The sequence below is a fragment of the Tauraco erythrolophus genome, chromosome 6, assembly GCF_009769465.1.
Source record: "Tauraco erythrolophus isolate bTauEry1 chromosome 6, bTauEry1.pri, whole genome shotgun sequence".
Classification (NCBI taxonomy): Eukaryota; Metazoa; Chordata; class Aves; order Musophagiformes; family Musophagidae; genus Tauraco; species Tauraco erythrolophus.
Window position 1 is genome coordinate 31,387,809 of NC_141470.1, and position 24,798 is coordinate 31,412,606.

Sequence of the window (24,798 nt, forward strand, 5' to 3'; positions counted from 1 at the left end):
ATGCAATGCTGCAGCCAGCCCAGACATGCCAACAGATGGCAAAAGCATCTATTTTTAGGCCAACAAGCAGCTAGTCCATCAAAAACAAGGTATTGAAGAACCACTTATTCAGAAAAGATGGACTGCTTTCCGTATTTCCCTTGGCTCTCCTAACGGACCTCTCACTGTCCTGCACGTTGCCTGGGGAAATTCAGTCCAGCTGCCTCCCTCTCAACAGCCATCACTTTTTGCCACGTTACGAAGCCGTCAATTTCCACATTTCTCCTCTCTCAGCCTGGCTTTTCAGCCAGGCTCCCCCTCCCTGCATCAAGTCAACCCTGTATTTTTTCCTGTTTGCCTTTATTCAGTTCTGGCGCTACGGAGACTGGGTGGACGTCGTCATTGATGACTGCTTACCCACGTACAACAACCAGCTGGTCTTCACCAAGTCCTCTCAGCGCAACGAGTTCTGGAGTGCCCTCCTGGAAAAGGCCTATGCAAAGTAAACATCCTCGCTGGATTGTGCTGGGCTCCCTGCCGAGTCTTTGGCTAGGGAGGGGGTTAAACCACTGTGTACAAGACCTATAATGAGGATATAGAGAGGCTCTGAATATACCAGTGCCTTTTCCCATAGATTCTCATGCCTCAGAATTGGGGATAGGGTAAAACATTTTCTAGAGGGTTTTGCTACTCATTCAGAGGTCTACATTTGATTGTCTGCATCTCTTTATTTCTTTTTTTTTTCCTGATATGTGCAGTTAGCATGTTTTAAAACTTTTAACTTGAGGGTTACCAAACAGATGGTTTGTGGTTTTTTTTTATGTGTGTTTACACATCTTTATTTATGCACACACAAGATAAATATATATTATATATATAAAAAAAAATGTGGGTATCTTTATCTGTGTAAAAAAGAATCTTATTTTTCTTTTATCTTTCCAAGACTTCATGGGTCATATGAAGCTTTGAAAGGAGGCAACACCACTGAAGCCATGGAGGACTTCACTGGAGGAGTCACAGAGTTCTACGAGATAAAGGATGCCCCTAAAGATATCTATAAAATCATGAAACATGCCATTGACAGAGGATCCCTCATGGCCAGCTCCATTGATGTGAGTCCATATGATTTTTACAGATGAGTCATAAGAAATGGCAGAGGAAAGGGAACTCTCCATCCATAATCACCTTCCACTAGATCAGACTGCTCAAAGCCTCATCCAACCTGGCCTTGAACACTTCCAGGCATGGGGCACCCACAACTCCTCTGGGCAACCTGTTCCAGTGCCTCACCACCCTCATTGTAAAAAAATTCTTCCTTCAATCTAATCTAAATCTTCCCTCTTTCAGTTTAAATCCATTGCCCCATGTCCTATCACTATAGGCTCTTGTAAAACAAGTCCCTCTCCAGCGTTCTTGTACGCCCCCTTTTGTCGAGTCTTCACTTACTGTGGTTCATCTAGCATGTCATGAGAAATGTTATCTAGGCTATCTTTTACCACTCATCTTTCTTGTACCGTTTGTCTCTTCTCTCCCTGCCTCATGTTTTGCATGATACTTTTCTCCCATTCTCTGTACCAGGATAACCTAGGCTTTTCCTATGGATCGGCTCCTCGGAGTGACATTGGGGAACTGATTGCTCGAATGGTGAAGAATCTAGAAAACGCGCAGATGGCTCACTCCACTGTAGACTACCAGGGTACAGATGAAAGGCCAGCCTGGGTTTGTATGTTTCCAGAAGTGGTTGACTTCACAGGGCTTTTATTTATAGACAGAACAGTTAGTGAGACATATCATCTATGCTTTTAAACCCCTATTCAGCTTCACTGAGTTATCCCAACACTAAAGACCTGTTCTTATGGATGCTATTCAACATATGTATTAAAGGATTTCAGTCCTTTCAAACACAGCAACTGATACTAGAGGCCTTTGCTGATACTGAGGCAAAAGGCTGTTGGCTTGTGGCAAAGACTTATAATTTCCAGAGCTTACCTGTACAGTAGAAATGGAGAGCAAAACCACATCAAATACATCAAAGTGGCACATTGGTTATTGTATTTGGGAACCGGACATGATTAGTGGTTTTTATGAAGACTCTCACTTGCAAAGGATGGAGAGAGCAAGAAAATTAAAATACCAGAATGGAAGAAGATCTCGAGTGTAGAGGGGGTGTGAAAGAGAGAAAACGCAAGCTCTGCACAGCTCCCACTCCAGGCATGAAAGCTCTTGGTGAACTTATTTTGAGACAGAGTGCACTATGGAGCTCTGCCCACCAGTGTAGGGGAGCCTGCTCTTGGGATGCTCCTTTTAGATTACTGCCTTCAAGACCCTCATTTAAAATGCATAACAAGGAAAATGGAAAACATGTCAAGTTTTATATGCGTTATAAAATACAAAGTAATTCCAGCATACCTAAGTACCTAGCAAAATAGAGAGCGCGATGTTAAAACCATCAAAGGAAAATCCCATATTGGGAAACGTAAAAGTTTCCAAATCTGTAGAGGGACATAGTGCTTTCTCCTTCTCTCTGTCAAGTAGCTGTCATACCTTGCCCTTTAGGAAGCTGCATGACAATGAAATCACCAACACCCCAATTACATCATCTAAAACTTTTGGTTGTGCAAACTGTCTTTTGCATTTGCAGCAGAAATAGCAGATTTTTCCTCTTTTGACACCCATATTTCGTCTTCCTAAAAGACTGGAATGGTGTAATTCTTGTTTTCAACATGTTTTCAACATGTAATCAACATGATTGTCTTATTTTGCAAGCACAGCTGCCCAGATCACCCACACTTTGGGGGGGAATTTCCTCCTCAGTGACTATCTACTCAAAAAAGACTGGAAAACTCTCTAATTGCTGCCCTGGCAGCCATTTTGCTGCTGGTTTTTGCACACTCCTGAGCCATCATCAGAATAAAAGAAATCATGACTCTTGATGGAAAGAGGCAGATAGTGCAGACTTCAGAAGCACTTTGGAGAAGTGGCCCAGGGCACCAGCAGGAGTTACTATTCTTAAACAGAAAAGAGAGAAAAGGGTTCTGATAAGTAATGATGGCGACAACATGAGTAGAAATAAAGAAAAAAGGAAATAGATATGAGGTTATAGGCATAAAAAGTATGGAAACAGGACCAAGGAAAAAAATGGAAACAGGAGCAAGGAAAAAGACAGAAACAGGAGCAGAAGGGAAATAATGGACAATAATTGTGACAGCCAGGAAATATTCAGATGAGATCCTCCCTGTGCAAGCTGAGAATGTATCTATGTTAACTTACTCATTTTCCGTTTCCAGCCCTGCCATTCTCATGCCCTCAGATGTGTCAAGAAGGGATGGCAGAGTTACTGGCAGGGCCTCACAATCATCTCTCAGCGACTGACATGATGGAGAAAGGGAATTTTCACATACGGTACACGTGTGTGTAGCAGAGCCTTCCCTTCCCACCGTTTTCAGTGATCTCTCCTACAGGCACAGTGGACTGTGTGCACCTGCCATCTTCCTCTCGATTCTTTATCTCCCAGATAAACAGCATGCTGAGATTTGCAAAGGAAAATCTATCAGACACACCAACAGTTTGATTACAGCAAATGTCATTGCTAAAGAAACCTATGCCCTTCTTGAATGTCAGTTGGAAAAAACTTCAATCATGAGAATTTTAACAAACATGGAATAAAACGTACATCTCTGTAGGAAATTATTTTTTTGAAAAAATAATGTAAGTTAGTAGGAACAGTGTATTGAATAGGGATCATTGTGATAAGATTGCAGCCATGTGTAAAGACAAAGGTATTCTACTAGGTGTTGATCTGCTCTGATGTTTCGAGTTAATGTGTAATAACCTTACTGAGACATACAAGAACATACTATCCCAGAAAGGGCTGAGTAGTCCTACTAATAGAAAATCTAATTATTTTGATTAAGCATGCTATGTAATAGCATGTTCCGAGTGCAAAAAGCAGAAACCTACACAAAGGGGAAAAAAGTAAATCACAAACTGTCCTTTCCAATTGATATTATTAACTTTTTTCCTTTTTTAGTTCATGCTTCACTCCTTTCTAACTAAAAACATTAGCTCTGTGGGTACTAAGCTTGGCTGCCTTGGCAAACGCAAACAAGAGAACAAGACAAAAACCCCTGTCACCTGAACAGTGTCATCCTCCCTCCAAAAGCCCTGGGTGGCAATATCTGCCTTAAAGCAGCTGGCTCAGCTTTGCACAGCTCTTAACGAGTTTTCATCTTGTGTCTAACAGACCATAGTGCCAATGCAGTACGAAACCCGGATGTCTTGTGGGCTTGTCAAAGGTCATGCCTACTCAGTCACGGCTGTGGAAGAGGTATGTACAGTTCCTTTCCTCCAGCTATGGGGAGCTGTGGTCTGCACTGGCCTAGAATCATGCGTGTCAGCAAAGCTATGAGGGAGGAAAAAAGCAAAACAAATTATGAGCTAAGGAAACAAAATTTGTATTTAAATAAATGAAAGCCTTGTGGAGAAACAAACCTGTCCAAGTTTTGGCTTCCTGGGGAAATGCATATTCCACCACATTCTGCTTGGGCAAAGGTGGCCACAGCCAGCTACCTCCTGGTCTTACAGCATTCCTGCAATCACCCCATGCAGGTCAGGCTGGGTGATGGCCCACGAGAGCACCATCACTGGAGGAGCTGGTATCAGCGATTTGACAGGCAGAACGTTTCCTTTTGCCTACTCTCAGTTCTGTTCTTGTTGCATTCTTTTTCAATTAGACAACGTATAAAGGGGAAAAAATACGTCTGGTAAGGCTGAGAAACCCCTGGGGGCAGGTGGAATGGAATGGACCTTGGAGTGACAAGTGAGTAAAATGGAGCTTCACGTGATTTGAAAAAAAAATGCAGCTTTATTTGCCCTTGTGCAGCTTGTGCATGACTCTAACACTTAATGATGAGGTATCTGAATTGTCTTTGCTGTCATTTTGATATACGCTTGAAGTTGATCATAGTTGAGTGCTTAACTGAAGCTATAAAAAGAAAAGAATACCTAAAAAGGATGTCAAGAGGGGCTTTAATCAAAGGAAATGAAAAGAAAGCCCAGTCAATCTGATTTTACTGTCTAGCAAGCTCAGCAACATCCATTTTCAAAACAAGATGTGACAGTAGAAAAATCTTTTAAGTTATGGAAGAACTGGATGAAGCAAGATGTCAGTACATGAGTGAGTTTGGATAAAGCTTCTCGTTAGGTTTTCCTAAAAGGAATTTCAATAGCTACTCCAGCAATGACAGTCTGCAAACAGTTTTGTCTTCAAGCTATACCAAATGAACACAGTTCAGCAGATTTTTGAGAGGTGCTAAGAGGAAGTCTAAAGGGATGGCAGAGAGGAGTAGGGCAATTGCTTCTTTATTTGGGCATGTGGAGAGGAGGGTAGCATTGAGAAGAAAGAGTTGCAAGGCTCACAAAGGAAGAACTATATGGATGTAGTAAGATGACTCTTGACTTTTAATGAAAACTGTATTGCAAATCAGAATCTAACTTGTGTACTCTTTTGAAGGTCAGACGAGTGGAACTCAATTAATGAAGCAGAAAAAATCCGCTTGCAGCACAAGATTGTGGAGGATGGGGAGTTCTGGTAAGAATATAAGTTGAAATATGCAACTATAGCAAAAATGAATCACACTGCACTACTAAAATCTGCTAAAACCATTGGATTAATCCCTGTTCACCTTCAGATTCCCAATAAGCCCTGCTCTGTGGTCCCCTTATTCTCCCATGAGAGTTTATTGAGTGCCACCAGCAGAGTCCTAATTATGTCACACTTTCACAAGTTCTCCATCACCCTTCCTATGTACCATCCTCTCAGCCCAGTGTCCCCCAGTTTGGAGTTGTACCTGTGTTAATTGACCAACCAGCAGGCCAAATGCATTAGGAAATCATGTCACTCTCACTGCAAACTTGCCTCAAGAGTGGTAGTAACATGGGTCACCCTCCTTCACCTCACTAGGCTCTTTCAGACAACCACTCACCATGTAAATGCATTTGGGTTCAGTTTCCCCTCAATTCCTCCAGGATATCATTTGAAGATTTCATGAGGCATTTCACAAAACTTGAGATCTGTAACCTCACACCTGATACTCTGGAAGCCGATAAACTCCAGACCTGGACTGTGTCAGTCAATGAAGGGCGCTGGGTGAGAGGCTGTTCAGCTGGAGGTTGCCGCAATTATCCAGGTGAGCAATGGGTCTTAGAAGAGATAATGCCTCTTTGATGGGGACCATATTAGATCCTAAGTCATAAGGTTATTGTCATTAAGACAACCTAAGTCATAGCACAGCCTCATCAGTGCTCGGCCATAGGAAAAAAACCTTGCTTCCTCAGTGGATGAGGCTTGCGATTTTGTAGCTGGAAACTTTCTGTCATTAGGTTTGTAACAGCATCTCATAAGCCCAAAAGGCAGGCCTGGCAAAAATAAATCGTTGTTCAAATACTTTGCAGTGCCTCAAGTAAGATAAGAGAGATCAATTTGACTCTAACAGTTAGATTTTACTTTGGAAACTCACTTTCTGATAGCTTTAGGTGCTTTGGAAGTTCGTCAGATGCCAATTCTTCATTTTATATCCTCCTTTGCTATGCAGTTTTGTTAGAACTATGTAAACCTGTAACACATTAAAAAATATGAATGTATTAGCCCAATTTTAACCTTTCCCTTAGAAGCCACAGGCAGGGAACTTAAAAGTTCTCTTCAATCATGTGTATCGTTAGAAAACTGAAGATTTACATGTTTGCTTTGGCTTGTCGGTGGGATTTCAGATACATTTTGGACCAATCCTCAGTATCGCTTGAAGCTCCTGGAGGAAGATGATGATCCTGAGGATGAAGAGGTTGTCTGCAGCTTCCTGGTTGCACTGATGCAGAAAAATAGGAGGAAAGAACGGAAGCTGGGAGCCAACCTGTACACCATTGGCTTTGCCATCTACGAGGTATCAGCTCTAGACTTTGTTCTTAGCACTGTGGTCGCAAATCCTGACGGTATGCTTTTACCGAGAGAGTCACTGGCTCTCAGCCTGACTATGTGAACTGCAATTTTCGCTTTGCAAGGAACTCAAGGGAAATCTGGAAGAGAGGAAGGAAATTCAAGGCTTTATAACCATTCAGCCAATAGTAAGCTCAGGGTTTATCCCATCTATAAGTAATCTATAAGATTTTAACATATTCTTTCCCACATATTCTTCCATCTCCCTTTCATCCTGTATGAAACTAAACATTGCATTAACAGAATAGTGTAAAAAAGGAAACAGACATCCAAGACACATACGTAGCGATTAATCTCTGTCCCTGCTATCGACTTCACGAAGAAGTCAATTTACTCAGTCCCTTGCAAAAACATATTTAGTTCAGATCTTAGTGGATCTCATGCAAATCCCAATAAATCTGGACAGGAAGAAAGAAATTGCTTAGAAAAATTATATAACTTGTGGCATTTTGTTTTCTGGCTGTGCCTTCAGAAATCTATATGAACGCCCTTCTGTATGATCTGTAAACAAGTGGACTCACGTATCAGCTCTGTTTCCTCTCTTTGTTTCTCCCTCAGGTGCCCAAAGAGGTATGAGCAGAACGGAGGCAGATTGACATCTTGGTGTATGCTCACAGCTAGTGTTACTGTTGTGCCTGTCTGTAAGTCAGCAGGAAACTGTCTGGTCAAGTTTGCTTTCAGGGATGTACAACAAAAGTGAAACTGCTAACCTTTCTGCTTTGAGTGTTCATTAGCACCATTTTGCAGGTAATTTTTAATTCTTTCTCACTCGCATTCCATTTTCACCTGCACTTTTTCCTCTGTCCTTCTTTTCTATTCTACGAGACCTGACGATGGCTTACCTGGTCGGTCAGTGAGCCTGGGCCACAGGAAGCAGCATCAGTGAGCACTTTGCCATTACACCCCATGCAGAAGCACCTGAAACCACTTCCATTTCTTCCTGCAAATAATGCCAAGGGCTTGTATCCTGCAGCCACAGAGTTTTCTCTTTAGTCTCAGAATTTGTTTGGAAAACAAATGATATTTCTGGGCATTGAAGAAAAAGTATTAATAGTACACAGATTAAGTTTTTCTAAGCCTGCTGGTAGCTGAATCATTGGCAACACAAGTTTTGCAAACAAGCTCACCTGAAGGCTATGTTAGCTGGAAAACATGAAGATGATAGTCTGAATGTTGTCTTTACTGACTGTTTTACAGGTGGTTATTTCTGCAACAAACAGCTTACAAGTGCTCTTAGCCCACAATTCTTGACTTAGTTTTCATATTTGAACCAATGCAACGTTTTATTATTATGTTTCTTTAGCAGATACAGAATTCATGTTTTGTCCAGGCAAGGACACATTTCCACTGAAAGCACCTTTGCCTTATCACGCTGCATGTAGGAGTTTGCATGTACCATTCCTTACCATGCCACCCTCCAAGGAAAGTAGCTGATCTTTCGTTACACACAACTTAGCATCCAAAGAAATGGTCAGACAAAAGTGCCTACACAGCAGAAGTTGGCCAATGCTCTGCAGGTGGGCCCCGGAGCAGTCCTCAGAAGCCAACCAGACCCAGCCAACAGTGACTTAAAGGTGACAGACTCTGTGTCTGTTCCCATCTAGCATCCCTCGTCAGCTTTCCTACTTGCTAAGCTGCTGCTTCATTTGTGTTTTCTGTGCCAGTTGTGTACTGCCTGCATAACAACCCACCTGGGGAATGGGTAAGACTTCCTTCAAGACAAATTGACTCATTTGTTCTGCAGATGCATGGCACTAAGCACCACTTGCAAAAGGATTTTTTCCTCTACAATGCCTCTAAAGCTAGAAGTAAGACCTATATAAACATGCGAGAAATCTCTGAGCGCTTCCGGTTACCTCCCAGCGAGTACGTCGTCATCCCATCGACATACGAACCGCACCAAGAGGGAGAATTCATTCTGAGGGTCTTCTCAGAGAAAAGAAGTCTTTCAGAGTAAGTTGCAGATCCATTCAGCTGGCCATAAAGGCGGAGGTGAGCTTGCTAGTCTGTTACAGTCACGTTCCTGGTTTGCTACACCCTGCTTTTAATTTTCTTAACGTAATTAGAAACTCCAAGCTGCAAACTCATTTCCCCAAGCTTCTCTTATAGTCTAACAAGATCCTGCTTTGAATTGTCTTTGGAGAAGCTTACTACTTGCAGAATATTCTTTGAAAACATATCATTAGCCATTTTTAATAATGAAAATGAACCCATTCAGTTTTTATTGCTGTATGCCACTGGCTGAAGTTTTGGCCAGATAGATCATTGAACCAGATCTAATTTCAGTCACGAATGAAACACAGGAGTAGGTAGTTATTTCTTTTCCATGCTGCTCTTCAACTAGCTTGCCAAAGCTCAGCATATTCCAGCCAGTGCCACTCTAAGGCCAAACAGCTCCTGACCTACTCCCAGATGTCAAAGTTCAGCGTTATCAAGGCTCTTTAGAACCAGGCAGCAGCCCTCCTGGAAGTGGTACTTGGGATGCTCAGCTCAAACTGGGAAAAAAGCAATGTCTAGAGCCTGCAGCTGTGATGCTTGGAAGCCAGCCCACACCACTGACTCTTTGGAAAGTTCAAGTGGCTGCTACAAACCAACTACAGAAATAAGCAACGTTGGGAACAGTCACTTTCCTGATTTATTTACTTTCTGCTTTCTTCTAGGGAGGTTGAAAACATGATTGAGGCAGAGCGTCCATCGGTAAGTGCTGTCCTGGGCCTCTTTTGTACATGAATGGGGGTAGGGAGAGGAGGAGCATCACATCTAGGGAAACCTATAGCAGGAAACCATTTGCAGCCACATGACAGCTCCTTTAGCATAAATTCCTACATTTTTCCTCATCGAGATACTTCTATTAATGCTTGCTTTAAATACACTACTTTCTGATTTGGTCAGACCAAAATCTTTTGCCAGATTTGAAATCTACTCCTGGCATAAAGGAGCTGGATGCTAAGTATTTGCCTCCATCAATGGAGACTATTCATTTACCAGGGGAGGCCTAGCTCTGTGCTCCAAGATATTTTGTTTGTGAAACTGGCATTTCATCTAATAAAGAAAAATGTGCCTTATTTTGAAGTACATACTTTCTGGTAAGGGATCCTAATGGTACTCTGATTCAAACTAACATCCATGACAAGCTCTTCAGCCTGGGGTTTTGCACATCTCTGTTTGAATATACTAGAGCTAACAATACAATTAGTCTTGAAAAAAAATCAGAGGAAATGCTCTTGCACAGAATTGAGCTCAATCAAACCTTGCTCAGAAGTGTTCCCCTTTCATTTGCTGTCATGATAACAAAATAGCTGTCCAGATCTGGTGGAATTTAATTGCCACTTCAGATAACACTGATCTGCGGTACAACAGAGATTTTATTCAAGCAGACAAAGCCCCGGATGAGATGAGACACAGTTTTGCTATAGTTCCTGCAATTTCTGTCCTTCAGGAAGCAATTTCTTGTTGGGTGCATTTTCCCTCATTTTTGGAGATTTGAAAACTCTATGAATACAGGAAATGGGGAAAAAATGTATAAATATAGGAATGCAAAAAATAAATGTGAGAAAGAGCAAAAGAAAAACCAAAACTTTACCATCAGCTCTGCATAATCTGAGTAAAATCTATAATTCTGTTTAAAAGCACTTATTAAAAAAAAAACCATTTGTCTCTTTTTGTACAGAAGAAGAAAAAGGGCAAGGTGGGTACTTGTGCACTGTGCTGAGTGCCAGCAAGGCAAAAAGCATGTGCAATGCATGCAGCAGGAGCCGAGTTCCTTGGTGTCATTGATTTCGCTGCATCTGGAAACTGACCTAGTTAATGAAGGGCACTGGATAAGAGGCCACTTGCAGGCAGCAAAGATTTTGTCTTCCTACGCTAAATTCTAATGGAATAGCATTAGCATCATATACCCCTCTCACTCCAGGGGGTGGCAAAAGGGTAACAGAAACTTTTCAGCCTTGTAAGCTTAATCCTCTGGGTTTCTCAAACTGCCCTTCCTTCCTGCCCCTCCGCAGGCACCCTGTCACCGCTTTCCAGTGAAAAGCACTCCTTCTCCTCACACGGGCCCTCACATTCACTTTCCACTGCCTAATGCAGCTACCCCTCTTTCCTGAAGTTTCTGCTCACTGAAGTCCAGGATTCTCCTTTCAATTCTGTACAACACATCTAGGACCTTGAAAATATAATCAGGCATTTTAATCTCACGACAGGCTGATTGTAATTAATACTCTAGGGTAACACATTCACATCTTGTTGTGGCTTTCCTTGTTTTAAATAAATTAAACCAGAAGAATTGCATGTGGCTGCTTACAGCTGAATGCTTCAAGAACTAATACAGAGAAAGACCATATGCTTTGCGTAACTAACAAGCTCCTACACAAATACTCCTTTTCTGTGTAGCATTCGGATTCTGTTTGCAGTGCTACTGCCCTTCATAGAGAGGGGCAAGGTCATCAGTTTAACTGAAAATCAAGAATCTGTTAGGCTTATTTAAAAAAAAAAAAAAAGTAACATTTAAACAGTTATTGGCTTGCTGAACAGGAAAGCTAGAAGCCAGAGTTGCACTTTTTTGCAAAAAGACTTTTGCAGCTTGCTTTTTAGCATGAGGGGAGCAGTAACTTCAGAAGTCTGTCCTTGTCTTCTCTCCATTTTTTTTTTTTTCTTCTTTTCTTTCATTCACAGCTCTGGCTTCTCCAGTCATGCTCTCAGGGGCGGGAGCTGTTGCTGCATGAGCTTTACCACAGAATGGTTGTCACCAAATATTTTCCCTTCCACTATTTCTTGTGTAATTTCAACTTCTCTTTTGCTCTCTTCCTTCTTCGTCTTCTAGCCTATCATCTTTGTTTCCGACATAGCGAACAGCAATAAGGAGCTGACAGGAGATGGAGATGCTGGCAAAGGCGGTGAAAGAACCCGTGCAGATGAGAAAAAGGTTTCTGCAGCAAGTGGCAAGGGGGGAAATAGGGCTTGGTCTGGCTAGCATGAAAGAGTGGCTGGGGGGAGCACAGGAAGGGGGCAAAGAAGTGTCCTAAGACACTTAACAGCTTTTCATCGAATCTTAGCATAATTTGCATCTGGTTTATGTGGATCTAATGAGCATGAGCGAACAGAGACTATCCCTTCAGTTATTTAACACTCGTGCTGGAGGATTTAGTTGCTTGGAAATATCGCCTGTTTGCACTCTCATACAAAGATCCCGGCTGTGAGACATCCCTTCCCCACGAGCAGCGCAGTTCAATCCGCTCTCGCTCAGCCCCCTTGAAGCGGTACCCGCTTTACACAGGGCGCACGCCCAAATCGCACTGGAGGGGCTTCGGGAGCTCCCGGCGACGATCACAGCCTCTCCCTACTACAAATGACACGGCCCTGTATCATTCATGGCTGGCCAGAGGAGAAGAGACTGAGTAACCCCAAAAGCCCCGGCACCCCTCCTCTTTTCTCTCAGCACCAGAGAGGAGGAAAACAGGGTAGGGAATTGGGAGTTTCTGCCTGCAGGCGGGTGAGGGAGGCGAGACGCAACAGCCGGATCCTGGAGCCCGGCTCGTGGCACCCGAAGGGCCAGCTTGGGCGCCAGCTCACAGGGAGCTGGCAGGGACCTGTTCTGCCACACGACTGCCACAGTGCCCAGGTGCCAAAGTGGGAACTGTTCTTAACTTTCCTCTGCGTTTAGACAAACAAAAATAAGAACTAAGCCAAGAAATTTGCTTTACTTTGTTACACATAATTCCTACAATTTAATACTGTGGGAGAAAAAAACGGAGTATAGTTTCCTTTTCCAGTATCAGCCTCAGAGCTCTGGCTTGCTCTTTGCATGTGTCTGAAAAAGCTTCACTTTCGCCATTTTCCTCTGTCTCGTGCTACTTACTTGCCTCTAGCAAGGGCCCTCACATTACAAAGTGCTCTCAAGGCCAAGTCCCTCTGGTCAATTCATAGCCTACAGGGTAGCTATGGAGCAGATTTTCTTCTGCTCTGAACTTATTTGCAATGTTTTGAAAATAAACATCAGAAGATAAACATCTGTCAGTGAAAGTAATCTTCAGTAGGCTCCTTCAAAGAGAAATTAGAGCAATGGGGGGAAGTTAAATACTCAGCAGTTTTGCTGAGGAACATGTTTAACCAAAGAAAGGTGAAAGGACCAGGAAGAAAACCTGGTCCTCTGAAGAGCTTCAGATACACTAAGAGGCTCCCTCGCACGAGGGCAAGTGAGCCCCCCAGGCCCCTTCCCTTCCCTGCTGGGCTAAGGTTGTATCTCTTCCTTGCTTGTTTTTTTTCAGCGTCCTTCAGCAAAATCTCGTGAGGGGAGCGAAGAGGAAAAACAGTTCAGGAATATTTTCCGACAAATTGCAGGGGATGTGAGTATGCAACAGATCCCTGTCTCCGCCAACAAAGCAGCCTAGCCACAGCAACACCTAAATCAACTGCTTCACAGATTCAAAACAGTGAACACTAAAGTTTCCCTTGAATTTCCTTCCATTAAATTTCCTCTCCAATCTGAAGCTAAGCAAAATCAAATCAAAATCCAATTAAGTATACAGCTATCCTCATATGTACATAGAAGCTATTCCCACTGTGTAGGAGGGAGCCTCATTTAAATTCAGGCTTCTATCACTCCTCTGTGAGGCTATTTTGCATAGCATGTATAAACAAGTTAGAAATACAATGCCCTCCAGTATATGCTTAATGAGAGACATTAAATGTCAAAACAGATCAAAGAACTGCATAAATCAAGAAGCTGCAAATGGGTTACATGGATTTTCACATTTTGCTTTTTGGTTTACACTGTGTCTTAAAATTACTGGTTGTTATTCTTGTAGTAGTTGTAGTTTAATAAGGACTATATGGTAACTTTAGACCTACCTTGTACTACAGTCTCAAGAAAGATCTGGACCAATGTTTATATGAACTAGAATGTACTCTAGTTTGAAGCATATATATGCCATACTAAAAGTGACCAAAGACTTCATACTTTTAGCATATCCATCCATAGCGATCAGCTTAATAAGGAATGTTGTAATTAATTATATTCTCACCACATTTCCCACCAGGACATGGAGATCAATGCTGAAGAACTCAGGAATGTTCTCAATAACGTCGTAAAAAAACGTGAGTTTGAGTATGTTTTTCAGTAACCTTGGACAAAGAAATCTGTGACACAACATAACCCTCCAACTCTAGTTACACTCTAAAAATTATTTATGGATTCAAACTCACACATTTCCTAGTTACACTTCCATAGACTTTGCACCCAAGACTTTAGCAAGCTGAACTTTTCATAGTGATGTTCTCTATGAGTGATCAAGTACTGAAACGCAGAAATGAGCAAAAGTTCATTGGAAGCACCACGGCAGATAATACAGCATTTCTAGCGGTTTGCAAATGCTCTTTAAAAAAAAAAAAAAAAAAAATCTAATGGAGAGGCAGGCTTTTCTGCCTGTTAAGCAAACTCTAGCTTACGGACTCTGGGCATGCTTAGTTACCTGAAAGTTAGAGTTTTCCAGAGGTTTTTATTGTATATAATAGGTCAAGAAAAGTAATCTCTAATTCACAAACAATAATGTTAGAGACATTTCAAATTTTTCTACTACTCTTTTCTTATTTGATGAAGGAAGTAGGTTTGGCTTCTACTTTGAGTAGAGTTACACCTAAGAAGAAGTGCTTGCTGACTTGCATGATCTGTTTTCACCTGGGATCATTTATTTCAGATAAGGACCTAAAGACAGAAGGATTTGAACTGGAATCCTGCCGCAGCATGATTGCTTTAATGGATGTATCCTTTTCCGGTGAAAGAGGAGTGCTTGATACCACACTAGTCCACTTGGGTTGTATTTCCCACCACTACACACACACACAACTTAGTAAGCCAGGGAAGCAGAACAGTACATTATAGTCTGTAGTCAGATAACACAGCATTCCTGGTTTGGCACATCTTAACTCCAGTTATCTCAACATCAGTGTAGTTAGCAAATGAAAACATCTCAAAAAAGAAAACTACAGAATAAGTGAGTATGATACTCTTTCTTAGGTATCAGCGACTGGCCAGCTCACGTTCTAAAGCATGATTTTATTTATTTTTTTTTAAACCAGCTCAAGATAACTACAGTTCTTGCCAACAAACTTACTATATTTCTCCCTTATGTTTAAGTTTATAACATATTATACGTTCCACTGTGTGCTTAGCATGCAATGCATACAGAAATTGTCTCAGAGCAAGCATAATAAAACACACTGCAAGGTGCCGTATGGGGTTCCCTCTGGTACAACTTCACTCAGTTTTCCTATTTGATATAATGCATGATTTTGAGAGAACATAAGCACATTCAAACATAACCAAAACAACATTTTAACTACAACTCAAAGCCATAATGGCTGGAGCCTAAAAACATTTTTATAAATATCTTTAGTCAATGTTTTGCTTAGTTCATTTTAAGCAAGGCAGAAAGAGCTTCACTCTAGGATAAAGCTCAGTTGTCTTAAAAACATTGGGTAAGCTTCACATTTGGAGGTGTTTAGAAAAAGCCCTCTAAAACATCCTGCTCATATACTTTATAATACCTGCAGGAGCAAGCCTCTCTCCTGTACCAGATATTTGTTTCTACACAAATAGTACTTCACACTCCTGAAACAAAATACTACGCAAAATAACCAAACATTCACCAATATTTTACTGTACAGCTCAGCCAGCTCTTAATGCTGAAGAGATCCTGAACTCAGTTTCACACTCATCCCTTCATCAGTAGCTGCAGATCTAATTACTTTTCTCTTAAAAATAGCGTGGGTTTTTTTACCTGAATGTTTGCATCACAGACAGATGGCTCAGGGAAGATAAACTTCGATGAGTTTCGACATCTCTGGGACAAGATTAAAAGCTGGCAGGTATTGCTGGTATCCACAGTGCTGTTCTTCACAGCTTCTGCAGCGCAAAAGCTTGTGTAGGAAAAACAGACCTCTCTACATAAACTACAACAACAAAAAAAAACTAAAAAAATTGCAAATTAGCCTCTAAAAAGAAAAGTAGTGTCTCTCCTAGTCCTACTCACAGCCTAAGTAAATAGCTTGAATCTCTGAAACTCCAGCATTCATGTAAGAACTTACCCCATGAGAACAGCACGGAGGCATACAACCTGGAGGAGGGGGGTGATGGGAATTAGAATCAGGCCTCACAAATAGCTTAATTAGGACAGTCAAGAGAGATGATTAACAGCATAAACTCAAGTCAAACAAGGAGAGTCTCTAGGGCAGAGCTTTTTGCTTCTCGCAGCATGCATCTAAATTATTTTACTTTGCGACTCAGAGGAGCTCTGTGCTAACAACCCAGGCTGCCCAGAAGCAGCAATATATGGCAAATGGCAAAGCCTCCAAGTGTCTGAGCCACACGTCCTATACCCACTCAGTGGGTACGTTCAACAGAAGTACAAGCTTTTATTTCTGTTGTGTATTTTTTTTTTTCCAGAAAATTTTCAAGCATTATGATGCGGATCATTCGGGAACCATTAACAGCTACGAGATGCGCAACGCAGTCAATGATGCAGGTACTTCTCCTAGTGTTCAAGGTCCAACAGCTAAAAAAAAACCTTATTTGGGTTGATCTATCACCAGGTGAAATCAGAAACACTGTGCAGACTTTTAAAAAGAGACTCTACGGAAATTTAAAAATCCTTTTTTCCCCAACAGAGTTTCTCAAATATCCAGATGGCAAGTCTTATACATCTTGCCAACCAAATAGATCTCTTCAGCTCTTTAAAATTTCCAGAGAACAATACTCTGCTGTCTTAAGGACCTCCTGCTTGGAATCCTGCTGTTCAGGGGAACCAGTGAGCCCTGAAGACATTTGATTTCATTTAAGCTGTGTATTCTTTATGTTTGTGTAAGTAACAACCAAAGAACAGCAGAAAACCCTCAACTCAAATGTACAGGCACTGAAACTGAGGCAGAGCAGGTCAGTGCCTGAGTTTGTATAAGAGGCAACTGGACGGACGTCTCTTGAGTCCTGCTCGTGTTTCTTGGTGGCACTAAGCCACTGCGAGACTCCTCTTCTACCTGCGCAGTAAGAAGAAAGCATTTTGCAAAAGGTGCAGTCAATGAAATTCGTCCTGCAAAGAGAGACTCTTGACTCTTCTTGCTTTTTGTCTCAAGCACAATGATGTGCTTCTTTTCCTGGACAGCAGGCCTCCCCTTGCAAATGTCTTTACCAGCTGCTCTTTCTTAAAGGGAGAAAGAGGGCTTCTTTAATCAGAAAATCTGTAGCATCACTATAAACCTAGATGTGGTGATTTCAGTGGCACTTTATCTTCAGCAGTATTTGGGCACATCAGTTACCAGTTCATCAAGGAACAGAAACAGATGACTATTTTGTACTTTACATCAGTGATTCGATCCTTTGCTAAGCACAAAACTACACCTGGATTTGGATGCCAACTGCAGTAGAAATAGGGGTCATTTTTATTTTCCAGTTTTCCATTCACACCAGGAAAGTTGTCAATGTAAAAAAAAATATTTAAATACCTCCTGCCTTGACTTTAGAACTAAAAACACATTTTGCAATACAAATTCTCAGTCTTGCAGCACATAGGCTGTGCACGACCTTGCATTTAGCCAACAACCAGCAGCACCTGAACCACGACAGACCCTTCACAGGCTGCAGCAGCCAGTGCCACCGCTCAGTAACAACACGCCGAGGAGTTACCTCCCTATCTGTTTTTTGACTGTTGTGTAATTGTGTTTTCACAGCAACTTCCTCCTCTGTTTCTGTCACCCTGGTTTTGTTGCTTTGCTGTTATCAGGCTCAGTTAAGCTGCAAACTCTTTGGTGAGGACCTCTCCTCTTCACGCTTACGACGTGAGGTAACTCATGTGCTACCGGTCCTCCCAAATCGTAACTTCAAAATGCTACTTACGTTTTAAGAAAGCAGCTGGACACCGAGAAGCTCTTTGTAGCTTTACTTCATTGTATTTAGTGTCTGCAGCAGCACCCTCCGGCCCGAGCCTCGGTGGGGCCCGGGAAGTGCCTACAGCCAAACCGCTCCTGGAGACCCGACGGGCACCAGAGCTTCCTCCCGGCTGTGGCCCAGCTCTGCCCCTTTCTGGTCCTCTGCAGGGTTTCGGCTGAACAACCAGCTCTACGACATCATCACCATGCGCTACGCCGACAAGAACATGAACATCGACTTTGACAGCTTCATCTGCTGCTTTGTGCGCCTGGACGCCATGTTCCGTGAGTGGCCGCCCGGGTCATACCGTGCTGCCTCCCCTGCTCCTCGCCCCCAAAACCCACTGCCACACTAGAAACAACGTTTGTTTAAACCATTACTGCCTACGCATAGTATTAATAATTAAAGATATGTCCTCAGGGAATCTAAAATGTGACAGCCATCTCGTACAAACACAAAAGAAACCACTGTGTTTCTCCTTGCATTAGCTAAGGAAAAACAGCAGAAATACGTGCTGACCGCGTAAGTGACTGTCTGTACGATTGCAGAACACAATGGGAGCACAATTTGGTTTGCTATCTGGGATCACCTTTACGCATACAGTAATTTCATCCACTCCATGTATTTTTGTTTCCTTGCTTTAGGGGCATTCCACGCCTTTGATAAAGATGGAGATGGCATCATCAAGCTCAATGTCCTGGAGGTAAGCTGTTTATGTTAGTATTTCTAACACAAAATCACAATACTAAATTTTACTCGTATTATTCATTGCACATGTTCTCAAGGGAGCCTATGAGAGTTGGTCTGAAATTGTCATCCAAGTCCTAAGAGTCCATAAAACCTCCTAAAAATGTTGCTACCTTTTTTTTTACACAGAAAACACCTGTATCCATGATCTGCTGGCAACAGCTGCTCTGTAAGACTCCAGCTGATGCTGAAGGACACGTCTGTGACCTCTTCATATCATCTTTAAAGTGCTTCAAAAAAACTTTGACTTTCTTTTTATGAGGCAATTTAAATCAAACACACTTTAGTTTAAAGGTGTTAACTGATAATGGGGTTTAACGTTGCACTTTGCCTTTTTTTAAGTATTAAGAAGACTTAGAAAGTTTCAGCTTAAAAGCTTAGGGACATCATTAAAAAAACCCTTAACTTTTTGCAAGAGACGGAGGAATGGGAGCAAGAAGCCTAAGACAAACTTCCCCACTGCCAGTGTGCTTCATACTAAGTATCAGCAAGCAGCTGCCTTCCAGCTACAGAGGTGGTGGTGTTGCAATACAATTTGTTGGAGGATGCCAACAAGTCTTTCATCCTTTTATTCTAATTCTTCTTTCAGTGGCTGCAGCTCACAATGTACGCGTAACGCTGGAGCCAGTGGCCACCTTCATCAAGAAAATGCTCAAGACTTCAGTTTTAAGTTACCAGCTCCATTCAGCCCCAAGTGCAAACAAGAGCATCTTCCAGCTTGCCAAGATAAAACAGGACATGAAAAGAAGCCCTTGGAAAAAGAGACAGGCTACTTTCATAAATTTCTGACGTTTTCCTTTGGGCAACAAGGATTAATTTACTGATAACTGAATTAAGCTTTCTCTGCATGGCAAAGACATGGAGCATGCATCGTTACTCTGCTTACGCTGACAACTGGAAAAGTCTTCCCTCAAGTCAGGCAAAACTGGGACTGTATCTGAACTGTGAAGGTCAGAGCTGTTTACTACCACCTTGTAATTAGTCATTAACTCTTTGTCCTGCTTTTGATACTATTGTTTCAGCCTCTTCAGAATGTTGACTGAAAATTTCACAAGAGATTGTGCTAGATTACATAAATATTATGCATCCCAATTGCTTACGTTGTTACAGATGTGGCTACGGAGGTCAGTTCTCTGCTATGCTGGAAATGCAGAAGTAAGGCACCACAGACTGCAAAACCTAGGTACAGCTTGGTCTAGTGCCTCAGCAAAAGTATCAGAACTCAACTATTTACTCCCATTTTTAGTACCCCCATAGTATCTTAAATACACATTGCATATTTTAAATGTTTTTTATTGTAACTGCATTCTCTGTAACATTGAGAAAGTTGTTTCCCATTCGAGACAGAAAACATCTTATACATACAAATATCTGTATATCTACACACAAACTTTCCCTCCCCACATCTCCTGGTCTTATTTCCTCTCAGTATTGTGTATTTATTTTAAGATATGATTTGTAGCGGAATTAGACACTATGTTAGCACATATTGGGAGTGTTATATTGGGAGGATTATTAGAATGTGTAAGTACAATTGGTTTAATTGAACCAAAAATAAAATCAACTGAGTTTTGGCCTAATCTTTAGAGTTGTTTTTTGGTTTTATTTCGAAAGAACAGAAGAGGATGAAACATAGAGCACTCTTCCATCATTCTGAATCTACAGCAGCTTTCGGAGTTTTATGGCAAATGTGAAATCAGCTTAATATCTCCAACACTTGCCAATTCACTCCTTGAATATGTTTTCAAAAAAAAAAAGGCAAAAAAAAAAAAAGCACTTGAGCTTGACAGGTTCCATTGTTACCAGCTTTAAGGATGACGGGATTTCAGAACTAGTCAATCGCTGGTCAATATAAACATGGAAGGAAAAACAAAACACACAAGAAAAGGTGTGAAGAGACCAGAATTTTTCAGGAGAACCTTCTACTCAGTTCTCTAGTGGTGAAAATTAACAAAGCAATCAACTATGGTAAAGCAAAATTGCAAAAACAAATCATAGCATCCAAAGTTATTCTGGTAAGTACTACATTTAACCGAAATGTCACTAAGAAACAGAAAACCTTTTGACTATAAAGTTCTTAATGTTGTCTTGCACGGTAACTTACTCTGAAAGAGTAAGAAAATCCTACAGTTTATCTAAAGAAGCATTATTCTCCTTTAATTTAAACTTTTGTTTTAACCCAAATCACATTAAGATGACTGGAAGAGCAGGAACCCTGGGTTCCAGCCGTATGTTCTCTCCCCTAAGCCATTATTTTCCATAGAAAAATATAGCAGAGATGCTCTGGTTAGAATGTTCAGAGAAAACCAAATCTATCAGTCAAAAGCTCAAAACCAGGATTTTTGATTGGCAACTCAAAACTGGTCCTTAAAGTCCTGGTGAGTTAACTATCAACAGCTCTAGAGATCTTCGCTTTGCCACGGGCCATGAAGCAAGGGAGTCAGTGCATCACCTTGGTGGCACCAGCTGGGTGGACAGTTCCCATTTTCCCTGCTGAACGACTAGGTCTGAGATGCCTGTACACTGGGAGCAAAAACTCGAACATTCCTGCCAGTGCTGGAGCTTCAAAGTGGTCTGTCTGATTTTATGCAGCTCTCTTAAAAAAGGAAAAAAAAAAAATCCAGAACAAAGTCAAGTTCTACCGAATCCTGTGAAAGAATCATCCTATTCAAAACGAAGAAGAATCAGACTGACAAGTCATAACAATATAAAGAACTTTTATTTTTCTTTTTTTTTTTTCCCCTTCTTTTGCTGTGTAAAGTTTCATTACTACACTCACAGCTTTGTACCAAAGTGAAAGAAGAAAACCAAGGTCAATCCGTCCACGTGTTCTACACAGCCTGAATTATTAAATATTCAATCCTGTTGTTTTATTCCACTTCCATTCTTCAAAAAGACTGCTTAACACTTGCGGCAAAATGAAATTTGAGAAGCTGGCAGGTGCATATAACAGAATATATACCTACAGTTTGCTCTTTACTTTCACTATTAAAAATTTAACAAAACAGTAGCTGGTAACCATTTCCTTATCCTTTCTCACATATTCTGCAACTCTGGACAACTTAGACTGTTTGAATGATAGTACCATAGAAGCCTGAAAACCAAGACTCATCTGTACCTGTGTTTTAATTCAAAAGAAGGAAAAAGATATTTTCTCAACCCCACATTTTTGTTTCTGGCAACTTGCAGTTTATTGCAAATTTTCAGTTATCGTTTACCTTGAACCTACGTTACTGTGTGGTTTGAAAATGTGCATTAAGAACCGCACCACTTCAAACACGCCGTGCAGCCAAACTCCTGCTATTTTGCAGAAGTCAGCTCATGTTTAAAGTCTTCCATCTCCACAGAAGTGACACAAGGCAAGCAGAAGCTGGGATGTTTAATGCATCTTCATACCAACAGATGCAGCAGTTTTTCCTCCAGCCCCTTCCACAAACAGAAGCAGCAATGTTAGGCCATAGAGTACTTTGCACTGCCAGGTAGCTGTTATTTTTCCCTGAAGGAGAAAATATTTGAAGGAGAAAGGAGCAATGAATACAGACCAATACGTGTGAGTTATTGGGGCTGGGGAAGGTTAAGCTTTGCAGCACACGTGAACTTAGGTGATCATTTTGTGCTACTCATGCCCTCCTTTTGGAGCTCAGGTAGGGCTTGGTATGCCTGTGGTGTAACAAGTTCTCACACTTTTGAAGAGAATGATGTAACTGGTTTCAGTAGCACTTGGCCCATTCTTTGTATCATAAAAGCGTACGATGCCTCTGAGTGCTTTCTGTCTACTGAGGAGGCTCGTAGCTTAATAGGCACAATGTCAGTTCTGCTAAGAGGAAAATGGTGCCTTGCTCCTCAAAGGGCCTGCCACATGTAGTCAGCCATATAGCAAGTCCAGAGCTCATTATTTAACATTTGACTAATTCAATAAATACAGCTAATCACAAAATAAACCCTCATTCTACTCACTCTTCCACCCACAACTTTTTTACTTGCATAAAAAACAAACTGAAAACAAAAATAGTCCTAAAATAGGCTCCAGAGGTGCAGTACTGCTTTTCATGCAAATACTACTCCAAGACCAGAGAGGATCTCATTAATGGCTACCAAGCCAATACATTAGTTTACCATCTCTCTTCTGCAATTGCCACCTGAAGAAGTGAACGGCCATCAGTGAAAGCTGCACCAAATTCCAGCTGAACAAACAGGAAACCTCCTCACAGAAGTCCAGAGAAGCCTGGGGACTTCCACAGCTGCACATCTTCACAGTAAATCCTTTTAAGATATACTCAGGACAAAGTAGCTCAGCATTTTCCTCTGAACCTCTGAACAATTTTTAAAATTGTTTTTAATTTATGAAGCAAAATTTTATAAACACTCATGCAGCTTTGCTACTTTCCTGCCTCTTATCCACTTTAAGATTCTTACAATATATCTGAAATGACCTACAAAGTTGCAAAAGACACCACTACTAAAGCTAAAGCTGGATTTCAGAAGTCCAGACTTTTCAGGAGGACTGTTTTCAAGAACAGATAAGGAAATATCATGGACTACAAGAAAAGGAAGTCTGCTTCCACCAGCTAGAAAAGATAAACCCAACAAGCAATCAGGAATGCAAATAAAGTGTAATAACTGTCTGTTGCAATACCTAGTGAGAAAGATCTTTAAACGTTCCTGAAAACAGCTGCAAGAACGTGAAGAACCACAAGGAAGAAGTAACAAAATCTACTCTCACATACCATTTTTCAGAATGCTACAATCACTCTATAATGCTTGTCCTCAGGACACAAACCTCCACAACTTCACTTCAAGCACAGTCCATGCAGGACAGCTTGAGACGTTCACATGATTGATGCCACACTTTTACATGCTCCCTCATTGTGGTTCAAAAAAACCCTAGAAAAACTCTTGAAAATTGACAATTTTGGAAATGGTTTAAGTACATACACAGTCTTCTGCCTATAGGTCATGAAAAAAATCAAAAACTCTCAGAGACTCTAGAGAAATACAGTCTGCGTCAGAAAACACACTGCTCAGAGATTTCCCTGCTCGATTCTCCCTTGTATTGCTTCATCCAGAGACCATGGGAAAAAAAAAAAGACAGAAGGAAAAAAAAAAACAAACCAAACCCACAAACACACACCGCAAAAACCAAAAAAAAACCACCCTCAAAACAGCCTGGGGTCTGAGCCACATACTGTTTTTTTTTTCCTGTCCATAAACAGCTTAACAAAAAACCCCAAACAAATCACCACAAAAACATTGGAACCACAGAGATTCCCATGTCTTTGAAGTAGGATGCTACTGCATCTCATTACTATCTTTACTCCTGTCTCTCACAAAAAAAAAAAAAGAAAAAAAAATCATCAATGTCAAGCAGTTATGCTTGTCCGCTAAGACAATACAAAAACAGTGTACTTCAGAGAAGGCCCTGAAGTTCCTTGATTTGACGGCAGTGGAACATCCATGGCCTTTCCTCAATCGCTTTCTTGGCCTAAAAGGCTCTTTGCAATCAAAGAATGAGGCTATAAAAATTATTTGGTCTATGGTTGGCATACCAAGCCTCAAAGTAGTGGTGAAAGAGATGCCCAGTAAAATCAGTACATTTAATTTGTTTGAAAAGTGCTGGATTCATTTATAAGCTGCTCAGTTTTGATACTGGGCTGTCTTTACCTCCTGTTAACAGTTTAAGGAAACCCCTGCTGCTTTGATCCTGAGCAGTAAGTTAGGCAAAAGTGAACACAAAGCTCCTCGCTAGATTAGTCTCATTGGTTAAGACAGCTCTTCGCTAAATTAGTGCCGTTACGGGAGAGAGGATCACAAACGCAAGTAGTACATTTCACTGAACTTAATCGGTAAAGTTTTCCACCCCAAGGGACACCTGCAGAGGAATCCTGACAAGTAGAAACAGTCTCCCCCTCTGCATTGGCTTTTCCGTGGTACCTTCTGCACGTTAGTAGAAAGCAGACTTTTACACGTGATATGCATTTTGTATCCTCAGCTTCTGCTAGAGAACTTTAGACTTTAAAATACTTTAAAATCCTGCTCCATTCTTTCCAGTTGAGTTTTTGGGAATTTGATATAGCCCGAGCCAATTAAACCAGTTCACAACAAAAACAAAACACTACCTAAGTGGATGCACTCAGACGGGCAGTGCCTTTGCATTTCTCTTCCTTTG

At 41.4% G+C, this 24,798-nt stretch overlaps 1 protein-coding gene across 5 annotated transcripts in view; it reads left to right on the forward strand.

Annotated features, from left to right (window-relative positions):
• Window positions 1-19,259, forward strand: part of CAPN3 (calpain 3) — a 29,541-nt gene extending 10,282 nt beyond the window's left edge. The window contains exons 4-24 of one of the 5 annotated variants that reach the window (XM_086614041.1): window positions 348-481; window positions 923-1,091; window positions 1,558-1,698; window positions 4,223-4,306; window positions 4,713-4,798; window positions 5,492-5,569; window positions 6,007-6,167; window positions 6,748-6,917; window positions 7,529-7,540; window positions 8,715-8,923; window positions 9,631-9,667; window positions 10,641-10,658; window positions 11,790-11,900; window positions 13,234-13,311; window positions 14,005-14,062; window positions 14,662-14,726; window positions 15,764-15,832; window positions 16,410-16,488; window positions 18,053-18,169; window positions 18,530-18,588; window positions 19,222-19,259. In XM_086614041.1, coding sequence (XP_086470167.1) covers window positions 348-481; window positions 923-1,091; window positions 1,558-1,698; window positions 4,223-4,306; window positions 4,713-4,798; window positions 5,492-5,569; window positions 6,007-6,167; window positions 6,748-6,917; window positions 7,529-7,540; window positions 8,715-8,923; window positions 9,631-9,667; window positions 10,641-10,658; window positions 11,790-11,900; window positions 13,234-13,311; window positions 14,005-14,062; window positions 14,662-14,726; window positions 15,764-15,832; window positions 16,410-16,488; window positions 18,053-18,169; window positions 18,530-18,588; window positions 19,222-19,248 — 1,962 coding nt within the window. In that variant the 3' untranslated portion in view covers window positions 19,249-19,259. The remainder of the gene's footprint in view (window positions 1-347; window positions 482-922; window positions 1,092-1,557; window positions 1,699-4,222; window positions 4,307-4,712; window positions 4,799-5,491; window positions 5,570-6,006; window positions 6,168-6,747; window positions 6,918-7,528; window positions 7,541-8,714; window positions 8,924-9,630; window positions 9,668-10,640; window positions 10,659-11,789; window positions 11,901-13,233; window positions 13,312-14,004; window positions 14,063-14,661; window positions 14,727-15,763; window positions 15,833-16,409; window positions 16,489-18,052; window positions 18,170-18,529; window positions 18,589-19,221) is intronic. The other 4 variants (XM_086614042.1, XM_086614043.1, XM_086614040.1 and 1 more) reach the window with 4 other exon arrangements.
• The last annotated feature ends 5,539 nt before the right edge of the window (window positions 19,260-24,798 follow it).